This window comes from Rissa tridactyla, chromosome 5 (assembly GCF_028500815.1).
Source record: "Rissa tridactyla isolate bRisTri1 chromosome 5, bRisTri1.patW.cur.20221130, whole genome shotgun sequence".
Classification (NCBI taxonomy): Eukaryota; Metazoa; Chordata; class Aves; order Charadriiformes; family Laridae; genus Rissa; species Rissa tridactyla.
In genome coordinates, this window is record NC_071470.1 from 11,347,923 (window position 1) to 11,367,763 (window position 19,841).

The 19,841-nt window shown below is 39.6% G+C and overlaps 1 protein-coding gene across 11 annotated transcripts in view; it reads left to right on the forward strand.

Annotated features, from left to right (window-relative positions):
• The window catches only part of CLOCK (clock circadian regulator), a 65,990-nt gene extending 46,609 nt beyond the window's left edge, over positions 1-19,381 (forward strand). For 10 of the 11 annotated variants that reach the window (XM_054201993.1, XM_054201995.1, XM_054201997.1 and 7 more), the window contains 12 exons: positions 2,166-2,248; positions 2,474-2,580; positions 3,224-3,371; positions 3,589-3,664; positions 4,515-4,656; positions 5,044-5,144; positions 6,089-6,178; positions 7,073-7,231; positions 9,388-9,594; positions 10,836-11,044; positions 11,348-11,600; positions 13,924-19,381. In XM_054201993.1, the coding sequence (XP_054057968.1) occupies positions 2,166-2,248; positions 2,474-2,580; positions 3,224-3,371; positions 3,589-3,664; positions 4,515-4,656; positions 5,044-5,144; positions 6,089-6,178; positions 7,073-7,231; positions 9,388-9,594; positions 10,836-11,044; positions 11,348-11,600; positions 13,924-14,112 (1,764 nt within the window). In that variant the 3' untranslated portion in view covers positions 14,113-19,381. The remainder of the gene's footprint in view (positions 1-2,165; positions 2,249-2,473; positions 2,581-3,223; positions 3,372-3,588; positions 3,665-4,514; positions 4,657-5,043; positions 5,145-6,088; positions 6,179-7,072; positions 7,232-9,387; positions 9,595-10,835; positions 11,045-11,347; positions 11,601-13,923) is intronic. The other variant, XM_054202002.1, reaches the window with a different exon arrangement.
• Positions 19,382-19,841: the final 460 nt, after the last annotated feature.

Genomic DNA, 19,841 nt, shown 5'->3' on the forward strand with positions numbered 1-19,841 from the left:
ATTTTAGTACTGGATCGCCTTATTTAAGGTAGAACCTGCCTGCTCATCTGCCACTTTTTATTTCAGATGGTATATGGTTCTGTGGGTTTTTTTACATAGAATATAATTTCTCAAGGGTATACAGTGCTTTTGCAGAAAGACATAGTATTCAAGAGAATAATCTCTGAAAGTTCACATTTTTATTTTCTGCATATGACCCCACCACTTTTGTAAAAAAATGTGCCACAAATTTTGCTCCCCAATGAAGGGATTTGGTTCTATACATTCTTTAAAACATTTGTCTTGCATTTTGGCTGGTAAATGATTGAATCCTATCAAGAAAACAGGATTAATCCAGCCAAAAGGATTCTACCTGAATACTTTTTCTTACAAATGGAACTCCTGTCTTTTCTAGATATGATGTTGACAACATCAACAAGATGCCTTGTTGAACAAAATAGCTTCTACCCAGGGCTATTTTACAGTGGAATATCTGTAAATCATTAATATAAATTCATTGAGTAATCAGATACTAACCTGTTGTCAGCTCCTCTCTAACGATGGTGGTTCGACTGTGATTTTACTGCCTGCACTTAAGTTATTTTTCCTTTTGTTTCAACTCGTGCCAAAATAATTACATTAAAAGAAACGACAAATCAAAACTATATCTCAAGGATATAGGCTTGCTCTGTCATTTCTTTGCTATGAGTGGTGCTTTATTAAATGCTGTAATTGTAGGAAAGTAGATGACCTTTGGCTTTTAGGTGTAGTTTCACTTTTGAAGGTTACGTTTTGCGAACTGGAAGTCACACCAAGAGTCACGAACTTGTGCCCCGAGTGCCAATGGCACAAACTTGTGCCATTACCTCCGTCATATATCTCACTTTCTGGTCATTGTCTTGAGATTTTACACCAGTGAACGTGAGGAAAAAACATTGCCTAGATAGGTTGACTTTTTTCTTTCATAGAAAGAAAACTTAGAAATATCTATTTAAAGAAATGCAAAATATCCACTTAAACTCTTTGTATTATAACCTGAAAGAATGAAAAGGAAGGTGGCCCCTTTGTAGGAACAAGAGTTCGTCTTCTACTGTATTTTTCCGCAGGGCCATTTTAGTTATAGACGTTTGCAGAGCAGCAGTGTGCTCGTCTGTCCACATCTGTCGTGAATGTCGTCCTCTGTCAGTGCAGCAGCGGGTTCCATACTCTAGCCTTCAGGACATTTTTGTTGTATCTGATCATTGCTAGATTCTACGGTGTTCCTAGCAATGGGAATACCACTGCAAGCTCCTACAAGTGTGGCAAAGGTGCACAGGTGTCCAAAAAAGAATGATTTACTGATCTCTGTTCTTTATTGTAGTTCTTTGAGGGGTATACTTGTATGTAGGCATGTATTCCATCATCCATCTTTCTTCTTGTAAGGGAGTACGAGTGGAGTTTGCAAAAGAATCTTGGCTTGGGGTATTTATCTTTGTTACTGTCTCAGCAGGAGGCACAGTCCTTGGAGGGGCGTCTTTGCCTCTCTGGAAGGGGACAATAGAAATCGACTGACATGCACTGATTGCACGTATGTCTGAGTGGAGTACGTTTAAAATGATGTACAGAATACCTTCAGGATTTGTTGTAGTAGTGGAAATACAAACATTTCTCTTACCGTTCATGAGTTCTAAACGTCACAAGAGAGTGTTATTTGTAGTACATGCCTGTGCCCTCAAGGCAAAGTGATTTGGAGTACTCCGTACTCACTAAAAGGAAGAATCCTGTCCCTAAAGTCAAAGTAATGTAACCATCTTGCTAATGTTTTTTACCCATTATAAGCATATACTGTGATCAGTGTCTGGTGCGAGTGTTGCGTCTCTTCTTTTGCTTGTTACACGTTAAAAGCATAACTACAGCAACTATGGATTTCTGCTTGTACTACTGTGTTTGTAGATACTGAGCTTGAGTTTAATCTCATGCCGGGGCTGTTCCATTTAAATCAACTGAGTGTCAGCCCGGCACAGCTGAGATTAGTTTCTGTGTCAGTACTATGCATCTAAACAAGCAAAAACAACGAAGCTGTCTAAAAATGGCATTATAACTGTTGTGAAGTTATCTACTAACTTTAGGTAAGTCTGAATTTCGAAAGAGCTTATGAATTAGAATAGAGCAGTTTTGAGAGAGATTTTTATTTTTTTACTTTTTAGGAAATGTGCACTGTTGAAGAACCCAATGAAGAGTTCACATCTAGACATAGCTTAGAATGGAAGTTCCTATTCTTGGATCACAGGTGCAATTCCTTCTATGTATAGCAGCAATAGTAGCCGAATCACAGTGGTGACTGTAATATTTAGAGTTCACTAATCAGCATTAAGTACGCATAGCTTGCGTTGGGTTTAATTTTTAATTTTTTTCAGAGCACATACTGTAAACAAGAAAAGTTATATAATGAAACAATTTTTGGTTGGGTTTTTGTGTGTGAAAATAAAATGACATTAATTTTTGTATTAATTAGGGCACCTCCGATAATAGGTTATCTTCCATTTGAAGTTTTGGGAACATCAGGCTATGATTATTATCATGTGGATGATCTAGATAATCTCGCAAAATGTCACGAGCATTGTGAGTACGACTAAGCTGCTACAGTAAAACGGGTTTGCTTTATAGATGTCAGTTTAAAGTCTGTCAAGTTGTACAAATGTTGTAGTGAAATTTAGTGATGTATTTGAGTGAAGTGTCTTTACTCCCTTCATTTGACATTATTGCACCGCTGATCTTCATCGTTTTTCTTTTGATACAGAACTAGAAAACAGATTTAACTTTATCTTATAATTGAGAGTTTTCTTTGTGGTAAACTGGAATGCACAGCACTATGACTAATATTTCTCCAGTTCTTCCAATAGCATTTTAAAGGCTTTGTGATGTTTAATAAATGCAAAAATTTTTTAAACGTGTAATAGAATAAGCTTTCTGTTTAGCTATGGTTTTCTTCATAGAGCTATATTTAAATTTTTTCTACGTAAAGTTATCACAATATGTCAAAAATCCCACAAAAATAGAAGTTTGAATTCTGCGAGTTCTCTGAAAAGTGCGGTGTAAATTTCTTTGGAAGAAAGCTACAGTTTTAAACCTGTTCTTAGTCATTGTCATAATACTGGATTTGGATATGGTTTTGGGCCATATGAAGCCACAAAACAATGTTTATTATGTAATTGCAATGTTTACAGACTGGAAAGACAATAAACTTTATTTTTCACTTTTATAGTGATGCAGTACGGGAAAGGGAAGTCATGTTACTACAGATTCCTTACAAAGGGACAGCAATGGATTTGGCTGCAAACGCATTACTACATCACTTATCACCAGTGGAATTCCAGGCCAGAGTTTATTGTCTGTACGCACACTGTTGTAAGGTAAGTTACCTTTTAAAAATCTGTATTAGAGAAATTCTAACGGCATGGAAGCTGTATTGTTGGTATTTTTGGAGGTAGAGAAGTCATAGCAGTTTAAAGAATCATTGGAAAACTTCCTGGGATACTTTGGAACCAAGGTACCTCTGAGGAGTTTGGTTTTGAGGTATTTTCTAAATCATCCAAGAATATACTAGTCATGTTTGGTTTGTTCTTCTAGTTATGCAGAAGTTAGAGCAGAAAGACGACGAGAACTTGGTATTGAGGAGTCTCTTCCAGAGATAACAGCAGATAAAGTGAGTGTCTAATATAATTTTATTTTACCTCTTCTTTCTTTCATAGTAAAAACAATATGTAAGCACATACACAGCAGCAAGAATTGTTTTGTCCTGTTACAGATAAAATAATTATTTTGACCTCTAAATAATATGACTATGTAAAATGATCCAAGAAATCTTGGAAAGGTGTTCGTTTAACTGTATTCTGCCCTGAACTCTTACCCTCCTCTTTCCATGAGTTCATGCGCATGTAGTTATAACATGGCAACATCCATAAGTCCTTATTAAGATCTGATTCCCGCAGAGTTTGATTCATAAATGTTCTTCCTTACTGGAGGCACCCATAATCTGCAAAACCAAGGTCAACACACAAATATGGCTTAAAGGAATTCACAAGAGGAAAGTGGGGGCTGGTCCATTGTGTGACTCTGTCCCACTTCTTTGAAGTATACAAAATTCATTTTGAGTTAATGCCCTTGGAAGCTCAGTGAGTCTTAGATAAGCCAGCTTGTGCAGATGCTCTGTCGTGTTTTCCCATGGCAGTTCAGCAAGTTTCATTTGATAGTGCTCCTTGTGGAATTAACTCATCCTCCCTCAAAAGAATAAGCAGTTCACTCCTGACACAAGTGTTCAGAGTGAATTGAGTTGCTAGGGAAGGAGGTCAGCTCAGCAGTCAGTTTGTGGCCTGTGTCTGCGTGCATTTTGGTTTCTAGGCTTATATGGCTTTGGTTTGGTTTCTTTTCCAAGGATAAAAGCCACAAATGGGAATTGAGCTTACAGTTACCAACCAGGCCACTGCTTCTGCACAGTCACCTGTGTAAGGGGGTTGATTAAATAAAATAATTGTTCTTTGTGTGTGTCTCTTCAGAGTCAGGACTCTGGATCTGACAATCACATAAACACAGTGAGTCTCAAAGAAGCACTGGAAAGGTTTGATACCAGCCCCACACCTTCTGCTTCCTCCAGGAGTTCAAGAAAATCTTCACATACTGCGGTATCAGATCATTCATGTAAGCACCAACTGTTGAAAATGTAATAGCCTTCCAGGTGAAGACTTTTTCTACTTTACTTACTTTAATCAAATGCATTGCTAGCAGTTAACCATCATTTTATGAAAAGTGTGCAAATGAAAATGTCCTTTTTGAGAGTTCAGAGATCTGCCGACCACTCAGATTTGCAGAGGTTGTATAGTGACTTCTATTTCTAAAAGTACAAGAGCAACCTATTTCAATCCATCGGATTGCCTTCTTGTTGGATAGTCAGGGTATAAAAAGAGTGCAAGCCTTCAGCCTTTTTTTTTTTATTCGTGAAAAGCTTCTTGGGATTTGATTATTGCATTGCAGAATTGAGATTACTATTAACGTGTCTCCCTCTGTTGTAACTCTGTACATTGTCAGCAACACCAACTAAAATGACAGTGGACACTAGCACTCCTCCGAGGCAAAGCTTAACTGGTCATGAAAAGACAGCACAAAGAAGATCGTCTCTGAGTAGTCAGGTAACTCTTCAGAGAAAAAATTTGTAATTATCAGTGTAATTCACCTTTAAAAGGTATTATTAAATCCATATCGTCTTTGTTTTATTTCTTCTGAAAGCACATAATTTAAACTGTAACAGTTTCACTTGGAATACGTGACTATCAGAATTGTATCCTCAATATACAACTTGGGTATACTGCATTTTAAGGCAATATAATAATTAATGATATGAGAATGCATTTTTTGGCATTAGGGTTTGCAGGACTGTGTATGAATCTCCGCTTTCTCTCACACATAAGTTCTTCCTACAATTCTGCATTTTATATATATATATATGTATATAATTACTTATACACTCTCACACACACACACACACACATATATATATATATATATAAAATTGCTAATGTGATGCTGTGTATCCCTGTAGAGAATTCACGTAGCTTTATGACTCTAAGAATATTAGTGAATACTTTCATATAGTTTTTTGGTGACACGAGAAGATGTCATGCTTCATGTACTTGGCACTCATGTTCCAGTTGAACTAATACATTCACTTCAAAAATAGGATGCTTAATAAAATATGCATTTTTAAAAAATATTGATTTAAGAATAAATCAAAGGAGTCAATTTCCAAACATGTTGAAAAGCTTTTTCCTTACCACAAGTAAGACTTTTAAGCAGTTGTAATTTCTGTTTTTCCTGTTTTATACCTACTGCTTTTGTATATTTTTAGCAGTGGAAAAATTATATATATATAGAGAGAGAGTATTTATACAATCAATTGCTCGTGTGTTCCCAGTTCTCTAATATTTATGGTTAGATAGTTCAGGAAACATTTACTTGTTTTTATCGTGTGTTCATATGATGCTATTTTGGAATTAACACTTTACGTAAAGAAATATTTCATGTCAAGTATGAAGTTCATTCTCTTCCAGTTATGGAACAATTTTTTAAATCCTAGTCTTTAAGCTCCCAGTCTCTCGGACAACCGGTAGCACAGCCAGCCATATCTCAGCCTGCGACTTTACAGCTCCAGTCTGGCATGTCCCAGGTATGGATTAAGTTGGTTTCTTGTTTAATTTTTAAACATTCTGGTTCTGAATAGGTTAATTTCTCTTTCAGAAATTGCGTTCTTTGGTGCCAAAGTCACCTTTAGCATTATTTATTCTCTTGAAATGAGCAAACTCCCCAATTTGACGCTTCCATTATTTTTTTCCTTTCAGTTATATGTGTGGATGTAGTTTTCAGCCTTGGCCATTATAAACACAGATGCAAACACAATTTAAGATAAAATACTTTAGGATATGAATTTAAAAATCCTTCAACTATGCTGGTAACTTTCTACTGATATGCTTGTAACACAAGGCAACTTAATCTATGAAACACTTTTGTGAAATAAGAACAGTGGTATCAGATCCAACCAGTATGTCCTGTATCAAAGTATCAAAATATCAGGTTATACTGATGTGCAGGGAAGAACAGATGTGGCAAACATAATTTCTCTATGGGCTTAGCCTTCAACAGTTTGGGACTGCGGGTATTCCCAAATTAATTTGCATATGGTTTAGCTTTGGTTAATTTTTTTTGGTAAACTGTTTGGTAAACAATTCTGATTTTTAACCTGAGAGAGCTTTAACATTCTTAGTACCATGTAAATTCCTATGGCATTTTATAGAGTCTTGGTGATTTGGACACCAGTCAGTTTCTTTTGCTATGGATTTGTTTTTATTAGTTCACCAATTCTGATGCATCAATGAAATGTGACATCAGTGAAATGTGAGTTCTGTGACTTTTTCATGCTAATGATTTTGTCCTCAGATTATGGTTATTAGCAGTTTAAAAAGCGGTGCTTGAATTCATTGCTACTGTGGAGAAGCGTGTTTACTGCTTGTAAATGAAATGTCATTATTTTTGCTCAGCTTTTAATTTATTCATTACACTACAGCCTGTGTTTCAGTTTTCAGCTCAATTAGGAGCTATGCAGCATCTCAAGGACCAGCTAGAGCAAAGAACACGCATGATAGAGGCAAATATTCATCGACAGCAGGAAGAGTTGCGTAAGATTCAAGAGCAGCTTCAAATTGTCCATGGTCAAGGGCTCCAGGTGAGTTACTGTAACTCTTACAGGTTTGATCTGTAGAGAATTCAGGCATCTAAAATGAGACTTGGGCACTTAATTCCATAAGTTGATCCTCCCTACCCGCTGACAGATGCAGTCTGGGCCTGGTGTGCCTAAAAGCCATAGCATCTGAAACCACTGTTCGTGAAACTAATTGCCATTTTGCTTCTGAATGGATCTGGAAGTGCCCCACTGTGTCTTGTCAGTGTTGAGCAGCTCAAGCCCACCTTCTGCCTAAACCCAAATGTAAAAGGATGCAGTGGTAGTTCCTTCTTGCAAAGTTTTGCAGCCATTAGAATATTCATCCAAAATGTGCAAGATAAGCATGTATTTCCCTCTTTTAGCTCAAAGGTGTCAAATTCCTACCTTTTGTTTCTTAAACTGTCCTGTCAGGCTGTGGTCTACCCACATACCCTCCTGGTGAAGTGGTTGTACTTTCCATGATGTACTGAATCTTCATCTTCATGGCTGGAAAGGACCTTTGAGATCATCGAGTCCAACCAAACAACCTACAATCTCTGCCACTAGAGCATGCCCTGAAGTGCCACATCTAGACGTTTCTTAAACACCTCCAGGGATGGTGACTCAACCACCTCCCTGGGCAGGCTGTTCCAGTGCCTGACCACTCTTGCAGTAAAGTAATTCCTCCTAATACCTAATCTAAACCTCCCCTGCCGCAACTTCAGACCATTTCCTCTGGTCCTGTCATTATTCACCTGGGAGAAGAGGCCAACACCCACCTCTCTCCAACCTCCTTTCAGGGAGTTGTAGAGGGCAATGAGGTCTCCCCTCAGCCTCCTCTTCTCCAAGCTAAACATGCCCAGCTCCCTCAGCCTCTCCTCATATGACCTGGTCTCCAGACCCCTCCCCAGCCTGGTAGCTCTCCTCTGGACACGCTCCAGCACCTCAATGTCCCTGTTGTACAGAGGGGCCCAGAACTGAACACAGTACTCGAGGTGAGGCCTCACCAGTGCTGAGTACAGAGGCACCATCACTTCCCTGCTCCTGCTGGCCATGCTATTCCTGAAGTAGTTACTGAACCAGAGAAGAAGTCTAGAGGATGCATTACTCAGTCAAGCAGCTGACTACTTGATAGCTGTATTTTAACCAGTATATTTTTTTCTAATTTTAAACATTCTCTTTTCAGCAGCGCTCCCTGGAAGAAAAGAATGACCCTATTAGGTTTTTCTAGTTTAAGAAAAAAAAAAAAAAACAAACCCCACCCAAACCAAAAATATACCTTAAGGAAATAATGTAAATATTTTCAGTGTGGATTGTGAATAAAGAGTAGAAAAAATTACTTCACAGAAGTATTGAATATGTAGCTTAAGTTCTGTTGAAGAGTAGGAGTTTCTGGCATGTGCCATTTTCAGTGTTTTATCGTGTCTAGCGTTAAGCCTGACAGCAGTAAACTTACAGATGACACAAAAGGAGACATTCCCAGCTCTCTTCTCATGCACTGTGGAGGGACCTTGTTCAAGTCTGTGGAAACTAGGGAAAATATAGAAGAAATAATTGAGAAAATACCCAAACCGCAACAGTGCTGGACATTCTACCTTATTACCCTGTTCCCTCGTAGTCTTGGGCCTAACTTGTTGGAAAGACTCAAATATTTTTGTGCTGAATTCAGTTTATTCTGATGATGATGTTGGAAAGATCACTATAATCATTATGATTTCTTTGTTGCCAAGGAAAATTACATTCTTGGTGCTATGCCTGGATCTGTTCATTCTGAGATTTTCTTCATTTGAATTTGTTTCACTACTGGAGATCCTACAAACAGAAATGTGATCGCAAATACATTTTGTCTGTAGACAGTTGTAGACTACGTTGCAAGTTAGTCTCTAAATAGTACTTTTTCTTCAAGAACAAATATTAAACCTTAATGTTTAGGGCTCTATAAATCAGGATTTTGATTCGTATCTTACCAATTACAGTAGAGTCTCTGAATATTGACCCCATATGGGAGTTGGGCCTTTTGCTGTTGGTGGCTGCAGTGCTGTTTCAACACTTCTAATTGCCAAGATGAAACTTTATTTTATATTAATTTAAAATAATTAAGTTCAGTTTCTCTTAAAACGTCTTGCACAGTTAACAGATTTTTCTTAAAAGCTAACTTGTGGATATTTTTTTTTTTTAAGATGTTCTTGCAGCAGTCAACTTCTGGACTCAACTTTGGTTCTGTGCAGCTTGCTTCTGGAAATTCTTCAAATGTTCAGCAGCTCACGCCAATAAACATGCAAGGTCAAGTTGTTCAAACTAATCAGACTCAAAGTGGGATGAACACAGGCCATATAAGTGCTCCACACATGGTACAGCAGCAGCCTTTGCAGAGTACTGCAACGCAGGTAAAATTCTCATTATTGATTTTGCTGGATAGAATATATGCTCAAAACCATACCTAAAACACAACAATAGCGTCCCTGACATCCCCCTCCCCATTTTTTTGGACCAATGTCCTTTGAGTCGTATTAATTTCTTGATGTTCCAAGTTTTATAATTGAAATGCGTTTATGTTCTTGATAATGCAACTTCAGATCTTGTTTTTATTTTAAGACTTAGGCATGTATATATTTAATAACAAGTAGCTTTTTTGGAAAGACCAGTACCAAGAAAACTTTTAGCTTGCCTTTTTTTGAGTGTCTCTTAATTTTCTGTTGACAGAAGGTACAACTTGAGAATTGTACTAGGTTAGCAAATAACTAGAAAAGCATAGGAGCAGGACGAGCATAAATTGGTGCTTCTGCAGTTGACTTTTCTACTCTTCGGCAGTTTCAGTTAGATGCCATAGGCGTATGACATCTATAATAGCCTTTTTCTTCTATGACTTCATTCAGTTTCTTTTGATTCCATGTAAACTTTTGAAATCCACAGTATCTCACAGTGTTGTTCTGCAGCTTTTCTATCTCTGAAATTTTGTTTGTTTTTTAAACCTACCACCAAGCTCATATACTGGGAAACACATTGAGCAGCTATTCATTTCTCATCTTCTCGGTCATACATGACTTCAAATCCTCTGTCACATGTATCTCCATAAAAGCCTGTTCTTCAAGCTGAACACTTCTGCTGGGTTTGATCATTTTGTATATGGAGGCTCTTTATACCTCCGACTCTGTGGTCACCCTCCTCTGAACCTTTATCCAAATTCCATACTTTCTTTTCGAGATTTGTGAAGAGGCAGAGTAGTGGTGCACAGTGTTACCATCTCGGCAGTAAGCTAGTTCCAAGCTTGCAAGTAAGAAATTGATTGACGTGGTGTGCACATTTCAGTCTAAGCCTGACACAGAGATGCTAAAGGAGTAGAAAACAGGCTCTTGAGCAAACAGTATGCAAGTAGCTGAAAAAATACAGAAAAAAATAACCTGAAGAGGAGAAGAGGTTAATGTAAGAGATTTTCAGATGTTTGAGGGCCAGTCCCACCTCCAAGTCCTCAGTCAGCAGAAATACCTGCGTACTTGAAATTGAGCATTCATTCGTAATAGAAAAACATTGTCAGTTGTGAATAATTGGCAATGACAATGAGGAGGGCAGCTGTAGTACCTGGCTATGTTCTAATTACTGTCTCATAAAATATTTTTTTTCTTTTCAGCATAATCAACAAAATGTAGTTAGTGGACACAATCAACAGTCTTCTCTTGCCGGTCAGTCACAGAACACAGTCTCAGCACCTTTGTATAACACTATGGTGATTTCTCAGCCAACAACGGGAAATGTGGTCCAGGTTCCTTCTAGCTTACCACAGAACAATAACCAGAATGCTGCTGCAGTAACCACTTTTACACAGGAAAGACAAATCAGGTATATCTTCAAGACCAATATTCAGATGACTTGCTATAATGATATGCTTACGTAGCTGCATCATATGCAAAAGGAACTAAAGTAGCAGTAAAAAATCACATGATTTATTATTTTAACTATATCTAGATACAACTGTTAAACTAAACTTTGCCCAAAATAACATGTTCACAGGCTTATCGAAACCGTTGTTGTTATAGCAAAGTATGAGCTTCACAAATCTGCATTTCTCAACTGCACGTGATGCTTGATTTTTCTTTTTCCTAAAGGGACTCCAAATCTCCAAATATCTTTTTCCATTAACAGATTTTCTCAAGGTCAGCAGCTTGTAACAAAACTTGTCACGGCCCCAGTAGCGTGTGGAGCAGTGATGGTACCAAGCACGATGTTTATGGGACAGGTGGTGACAGCTTATCCCACTTTTGCTGCCCAACAGCAGCAGCCACAGACTTTATCGCAGCAGCAGCAGCAAAGTCAGCAAGACCAGCAGCAGCAGCTCACCACGGTTCAGCAACCAGCTCAGCCGCAGCTGACCCAGCACCCCCAGCAGTTCCTACAGGTAAAGCAGCATTCTCTGCAAATTTTTCAAAGTCCTGACACTTTCAGCATTGCTAGCTTGTCCTAGAGGTGCTTTATCTGCAAACAGAGCGCTTAAAATCATAGAATCGTAGAATGGTTCGGATTGGAAGGGACCTTAAAGATCATCTTGTTCCAACCCCCCTGCCATGGGCAGGGACACCTCCCACTGGACCAGGTTGCTCAAAGCCCCATCCAGCCTGGTAACCTATGACCAAGCCTGATGCGTGAGATAAGTTTATTCTGAAGCCATTCTTTAAAATCTTACTACTTAAAGGAGAGCTTGTCTTTCCTGCAGTTTCACTTTCTGCTTTGTCCTGTTCTATATCTTTCCTTTGAATCACTGCTCTTAGTTGAGCATGGGATGAAGAAGTGGATGTTTCCCTTTAAAACAGCTTACGTTTTCTTTGCTTTCTCATATTAATGCAAGAAGGTATGAGAGATGACCTCAAACAGAATTGCTTGGTCTGGAAAGCAGCATGCAGCCCAAAGCAAGACACGTCCTTGTAACGTGAGGCATGAACATCTGTCCAGTGAGCAGCAAGTAACCTTGTAAGCAAAAAGTAGAGAATAACCTTGTTTTAGTGGAGAAAGAAGAGAGGACAGATTAAAAGAGAAGGAAGGCGAAACCCAAAGGCTTTAGAGATAGGCAGTCTCGAAAAGAAACGAAACAGAAGGTAGAAAGAATTGATGGGAAAATCTGTTGCCGTTTGTTGATTCCAGTTTATCGCGGGCATGTAGCTCACCAGCAGGTGATGTTGGTGGAGGAGATGTAGTGGTAGGAAGAACGTGAGAAGAAGCGCCTCCAAGAAGACGTGGGTTAAAAATTATCTTAATTTGACCTCTGATGCTGCCTTCTCCAAAGAAAGATAAAGCCCATGTAACTACCGCAATGTAGTTTGTGCACGTTCTTAACATTCTTTAACTACTCTGGGATTGTAAATTATTTTTTTTTTACTCTTTAAGAGTATACATGATTAAATATCCTTATTTTGCAAGTATTTCTTACTATGTCTGGTCTCCCATTTGCACTAAATTTGGGACCCTGTGCATGGTTGGAATATATACAAGTGCAGTAAGTAATTGGGGGTTTAACCTACATTTATATGCACAAGGAATGGTTACGGTTGTGTTTAGGGCTGAGTAAAACCTTTTTTCTCTGGGTCATTGGCGGAAAATACTATCTTGTTGAAAAAATCTTTCATGGGAACACACCGATTTCAGTCGTGCATCAGGCAAAGGCTTTTCGGCTGCAAGTTGACTCTCAAGAAGAGGGCTGAAGAATTTTAGCACTCGTGCAGCGGGAGGCTCTTGAACTGAATCAAACCAGAGCACAGATTGGCATGTGTTCTCTGACAAGTCTGTAATAGATATATTAAAAATATATATATTATATAAATGTGTATATTATATAAAAACAATACCGTAACAACCATGCCGTTTAGCAGTTTGGTAATGTCTGTGCCTCTGTTTATAAATTATAAAGGTTGTACAATTTTGACTTAATTCTGGTGAAAACCAGAAGATCTGTGAAAGGTGAAGATCTCCAAAGGTCTGTTCCCTGTCCTAGAGTTTCTCTCCAGGCAAAAGTTTAGTATTTTTAATACAAGCTATTAAAAGTGCTAGAATTTGAAGTGAAGCAAACACTCTTTAAAAAGGGAGAAAAGTGCTTTTCCTGCCTCTGCTCACTGGGGCTTCTTGCAGTCTGAGTCTGTAGGTGCGGCAGTCGATGTAGTTGTAGTTTCTACTGCAGCGTATGTTTCTGGATTGAGACATCCAAGTGCATTTGCGCCCATCCTTCGTTGCTTTTCTTCGGTAACCGTCATCTTTTAGTTCTAAGAAGATGAACATTAAGACAAAGTACTATTTCCGGTAGTAATTAATTGCCTTCAAAGGAGTTGTTTGGGGCTGCAAATGCGGCGGTTTCGTTGTTCATTTTGGCTGGGGGGATAAATGTGGGCTGTGCCAAGCCATGGACTGTGTTTTCGTTTGACTGCAGTGACAGCCACCTGCGCTTGTTCAAATAGATTCCTTAAGCCCTGTTATGCTCGTGTGGGTTGAAATGGAGACAAATTGCCGTGTGTTCCTTCCCATCGTCACGGGAAATTACGGCGACCAGTTACAGCTGTTTTATTAATTGGTCAGATGCTCATATGTGCTAAACTTTGCATTGTTTGCTCGGCTTAAATGACCAAATCAGAAGTTTATTTTGATTGAAACCTTGTGAAAAGTTTCAAAAACCAGCGAGACCTGTGTTTCCCGGTGCATCAGGAAAAAAATAATCTTTTCCTATTTGCCTGTTTTAGACATCCAGGTTACTTCACGGAAATCAGTCAGCTCAGCTTATCCTCTCTGCTGCTTTCCCACTACAACAAAGCACTTTTACTCAGTCCCACCACCAGCAGCATCAGTCTCAGCAGCAGCAGCAGCAGCAGCAACTGTCACGACACAGAACTGACAAGATGACGGATCCTTCCAAAGTTCAGCCACAATAATGTGGGGCTCTGCCTCTGGGTTGGTTTTGGTTTTCTTTTTTTAAGCAAACTGCCAGGAGGGGGCTGCTCCACAACACGGTTGCACTGAGGCTGCGGAGGTAGCAGGACAAAGGCTTTCTAACGCCGTGGTGTTGAGATCTACTCCTGACTTCCAGAATCTGTTAAGAAAAGCCACAAGACGGTGGTGGGGACGTGGCCAACTTCGATAGTGCCCCGGTTTCTGTGTTCTAAAGGATTTGCTGCCATGTGTTAATTTGTCCAGGTGAAATCTCAAAATGTGACTGAAATGAGAGGGATGCTGAAAATATTGCTATTTTTATCATCCTGTACATTTTTAAAGTGTTAAAATGGACACGGAGCAATTGTTTGAATTAGCAGAAAAAAAATGCCAGGAATATAGTCCAAAAACCATCTAATTTTTTCAGATGATTATGGGACAGTAAATATTTTGAAAATGTTGTGTGAAATCCAGTTCTCTGTTGTACAGATGCTGTAAATATTGTGTATATGTCTGCATAAAAGGAGAAAGAGCAAAATATTTTATATGATGCATGAAAACGTAATCTGTTCTTTGTAGGTTTGAATCTCGTTTCCCTAAATTCTCACGCCATACTCAGCCTGATGTTTTCCTCTGTTCTACCCTTTTTGTTTACAACACGATGCATCGTTATTTTCACCCTTAATGTGGGCACAAGTCTCTTGTTTGTGCTTTGTCTGTGATGTCAGGGTTTGTCCGGTGAGGTACAGTGTGTGTTGGTTAGTTGACTTCTCGAAGTTAAATTATTGATGAAGCTGTTTGAACTGGTGATCACGCATCAGGGTTCAGGACATTCAGATTCATGAGGATCATCCATCGTTTCGTATAATTAATTCATCGTTTTATTTGAAAAATAGGAATTTGCACTGCTTTCTTGCGGATGGTTTGGAATTTTATTCCCCAAAGCTATCTTTTGATATAGTTCATAGTTGGAAATATTTATGTAAAAGGTTTAAAAAAAAAAAAAGAGTAATTTTCAAGAATGTTTCAGTTATAGGAGTAATTTGCACAAAAATATATTTACATTTAATAACCTTTTGGGCACTTTTTAACCACTTTCTCTGTGGTGAGAATTGTAACTTGTTAAAATATGTTGGAATCTTTTTATTCTCCTTCAAAACTAAGTCAGAACTAATTCAGGGTCATTTTAACAACAACAACAAAACCCATAGTGCCTTGATTTGAATTCAGGTGATAACGTTGAACATCTTGAATTACGATGTCTTCAATCTGTAACCATTTCCGATTTTGAAGTCTTAGTACGTTGTCAGCCAGACTTGTGTCTCTTCTTCATAGCTATTTCTGTACCTGTGTTGGTTTTGATTATGGTCTGAGTTGAGAACATGAGCATTTTTGAGTGGTGCTCCCCCTCAAACACTAGCCGGAAACAGAGAGGAGTCTCTCAAATCTCAGACCTTGAAGGTAATGCTCTTAAAAGATCAACAAAATCTAAAAGTATCCATTACTCTTTTTGCAGGAGGAGGAACAATAAGCTGATTTTTGTTGTTGTTGTTGTTGTTGTTGTTTTAAATCATTTTTGTAGCGTTTAAAGTGTGCGTTGGGGGAGATCATGGTTGCATTTAACACTACCAGGCTATTGATTTTAAGAGATACCACTGAACTAAGACTTCAGAAGGCAACTTCACTTTATAAAGAAAATAAAAAGTTCCAACAGATAGGATGTGCTATTTTAAGTAAACGTTCAGTAGGTTTTTAAGGTACTAGTTTGTGGAAACCAGAACTTCAGAGGAAGATGAAAAAATGCTGATAGATCTGATGATTAAAAACAGTAAAAGCAGTTAAAATTAGTACTAGGGAGAGAAAGCTGGATTAATCTTGAATGCTGAGGAGGAGCTGAATGAATGTAACCAAATGGTGATGGACTATTTTGTACTATGAAGCAGTTTGATTGTATTGCTGGAGGAACCAAACCCGCAGGAAGGCGATACCGGTTTGGCCAAGCCTTTGGTGGAGTCGGTCGCGTTCCGAGACCGGCTTTTGCCTTCGCACGCATCCCACCCTTAGATCTTTTGTTATTCCCCCGAGTTACAAAGCAGGAGTTTGGCACCAAAAAAGCAGAGTAGCGAACAAGGAAGGAGAGTGGGAGAAACACAGTACCAAAGAGAACGGGATGGTTTTCTGCTCCGAGGAGCCTCTTGCAACCTGGAGCGAGGAACAGATGCCAATACCAAACACAGCAAGGAAAACTTCCCCTTTTTTAAAGGGATTTCTGGCATTCACTGGGCTGGAATAATTGTCCAAAACCCCTTTTTGTAAAGTTCTGTGTAAAGAAATCCTACCTTGCTCTATTATCCCTACCACGCCATTCCACCTTGTTTCAAAATTAAGCTGCGTTGACTAGACGTCTGTGCTACTTTTGCTTAATGGAAGATAGGTTAGATTAAAATTAAAAATTAACCAATTACCATAATAATATAGCACTAAAAAAGAAAACTGGGAGAGCTTTAATAGTGCTGTTAGAACTATTGAATAGCGGTAAAATAGGTTTTATTAAGCTATTATACTGAGAATTACAGAAAATAGAGATACCAGCCAGACAGTTAATGATGCGGCTTTTTATATAAAGCTTCATTTAAACTTCTCATCCTCTTTCCCCCTTCCCAAACACTCTGGTGTGCTGCTATCGGTCTGTCAGTAAAAAGGCTAAGCTCGGCGAGAGAGGAATTAGGTGATGGCTGAAAGAGAACTAGCGAAACGTCCGCTTTGATGGCGCAGCTTTTCTGTAACCCGAGAGGGAGGTCGCTCCGTTGCAGAACTGCCGGCGAGTAGAGAAAGGAGAGGGGACGGGGAAATTCAAAGAAACAAACTGGAAAAACGGAGCACGCGTTTGAAAAATTCCTGCCACGAATCGGGCAAGCGAGGGTGTAGACCTTGCTCCAGATTCCGTGCGAGGATGCGGATGCTTTGTTTCACAGCTTAATGACTAAAAAAAGCGTATTTTTTTAAAGGCTCTGCAGCTTTTCCCCTGTCGCTGAATCAGTTGCTGAACTCTCCTTGATCTTTAGTGGGAAGAGGAGAACCAGGCTGTCGCCTCTTAATCAGCCTTTTGCTTCTGCCCGGGCTCCTTTACTACACTCGTAGACTTAATTTGCAACCTCCTAATAAATAGCAGGGTAACGAAGGCCGCGATGCTGCAGGTTCTGGAGGGCAAAGGTTAGAGATGGCTCCGACAGAAGGGAAGGAGCCCGTTAAGGAGAGGGTTGGACTTATGAAGGACCGGGCTGGTGGTTCCGAGTGGCGCGGAAAAGGCGGCGTGACCGCGTGGAGCTGAGGAGACAGACATTGTTTGCCTGCGACGGGTGAGGATTTGAAGAAAAGCTTCTAGGATAACTTCAGAGGGAAAAAAAAAAAAAGAATATAGCTTATTTTTATATTATATTTAATATATATTGTATTTGTATATAGATACGAAAGGATTCTAAGTAGGAGCTCTCCATATGCCTTCCATTTCACCTAGAAGGTTTACCTTCTGCACTGCGGTTCCAGTGTGTCACCACCTTCTGCGGGCGTCCCGCCTGCTGCCAAACACCAAAACCAGTAACCCGGTATCCTTACAAGAGAGAGGTTTCGTTTCAGCTTTAGGTGAAAACGAATAAACTGAAGCTATATCAGGCAGGTTTTTTCACAGCAAAAGAAATTCTCTTAAATAGCACTTTCTCTTTTTTTTTTTTTTTTTTTTTTTTTTTGAGTAATACCAAGCACTTTACTGAAAAGACTATTTGAAAAGCAGTTTATTTCTTTAGTCAGTGAAACTGTTAAAAGCCGGGGAGGGGGGGGGCATCGAGGAATAACTTAACATGCGTAAAACTGTCAAGAGAGACATTTCTGGAAAATGTTTCTTGAATATGGTGATCCTTCGAGGCTCAAAGTGCAAAGATTAAAAAGGCTTCTAAAACCGGGGGGGGCTTCGTGTTTTATGTGGCCAGGGGACGGGATTAGCGAGGAAGGATTCCTCGGGTGGAAGGAAGGAAGGAAGGAAAGAGGCTTTTTGAAGTTGCACGGTTGCCTATGAGAGAGAATCATCTGGCGGCTCGTTTGCCTGCTCGGTAATTCTAAGTGTCCCTTAGGATTATAATTTGCCTGGAAATGTCGGGAAGGTGTAAAGATGTGGCCTTTTTCCAATGTTGGAGTCGATTCAAGACCCGTTTCTATTTTGCGAGGTTTCAGCCGGGTATCGTTACGAGTGTTTTAAATGTTGGGGCATCGGGAGGTGCCGAACGTGTCGGATTCGTAAGTGTCTCTATTTGAAATCATTATTAAAATTAGATGTACAGTCAGAGGGCTGGAAAATGGTTATTTTGATTAAAAGGGAAAAGAGACTAGTTTTAATAATTAACCTTTTATTTTTTTACTTATCCCTGGTGGAAAAAGTTGAAGAGAGTTAAGTGAATTTGGATTTTAAAAGACGTATTTAAACAAATCGTAGACAACTGTGAGAGAACGTTTGAAATTGTCTTGGTCGTCCACGGGACTGGATCGTTGCTTTTTCACTGTCATGATTTTTAACACTACATTCCGTGTCTTTTTTTTTGTTTTGTTTTGTTTCGTTTTTGGTTTTAAACAGGTGATTTTAAGCTCTGCTACGCTTCATGCTCTGTCATCTGCATGAATTTTGCCGGCATGACGTGCTATAGTCGAAGAAATTGTACCGAAATAAAATGGGGGGGGGGGGGGGGAGGAGGGGGGGTGAAAAACACAAAACAAAACACTGTGTCTCAACAAAATACTGTATGGCCTAATACAGAGCCCCCAGCTGAGACTGCGAGATGCTGCATTAATAGACAATCAATGGGTAATTATTTATGAAACCCTTCTGGGAACGGTCTTAAAGATGTCACTGCTTTGAAAGCGGGCGGTCGGCGAGTCGTTTTTGTTTTTTTTTTCAAACGAGAAAGGTAAAAATTATTTATTTCCAAATATATCCGGCGGGATTTTGAGTTTTTAAGCAGTGTTGATTTCACAGCGTCTTGGGTTTCGGTTTTGTTTTGTTTTGTTTTTTGGGGGTTTTTTTTTGTTTTGTTTTTGTTTTTGTTTTTTTTAACTGGCATTAGATTTGTATACGTGCAAGGAAAACAAACAGAAAAACCCCGGTGCCGCTCATATTGACGTCAGGAAATGTAGATACAGTTCCCTGGTGTTCATGTGACCATTACTAACTGTCAATTTTTTAACTGAATAAATGTAACTCATTTAAAACTGTTGCTTTCTGTAGCTTCCGAGGTTCTAGAAGTTGGGTGTTTTTTTCCTTTCCCGAGTTGCTCGATGCGGGTGTTGCCCGGGTGTCGCGGCGAAGCCTCTCCTGCCCTCCCACCCCTCTGACAAAGGCACTTTCCCTCTCCCCCCCACCCAGAACCCACCTGCGGGAAGTTGCTCTGTGTCCATGTCTTCTTCTCTGCCCCCCCCCCCCCCCCCAACCAAATGACCTCTGACATATTTCAGTAAAAACGCAGACTGTCGCTTTTATTTTTTATTTTCCCTTGTCTCTGGATCTCTTCCTAAACGGCCGCCCCGCTCGGCAGGCCGCAGGCCTTTGAGGTGTGTCTGTACGTGTCCGCCTCGGGATTTACTCGCGCCGCGTTTATCCGAAGGTGCCCGACGTGGCCGCTGCTGTCTCTCCGCGTGCGCGCGGAGGGGCGTTTGTCAAGCACGGCCCTTCCCTCCCCTTCTGGCA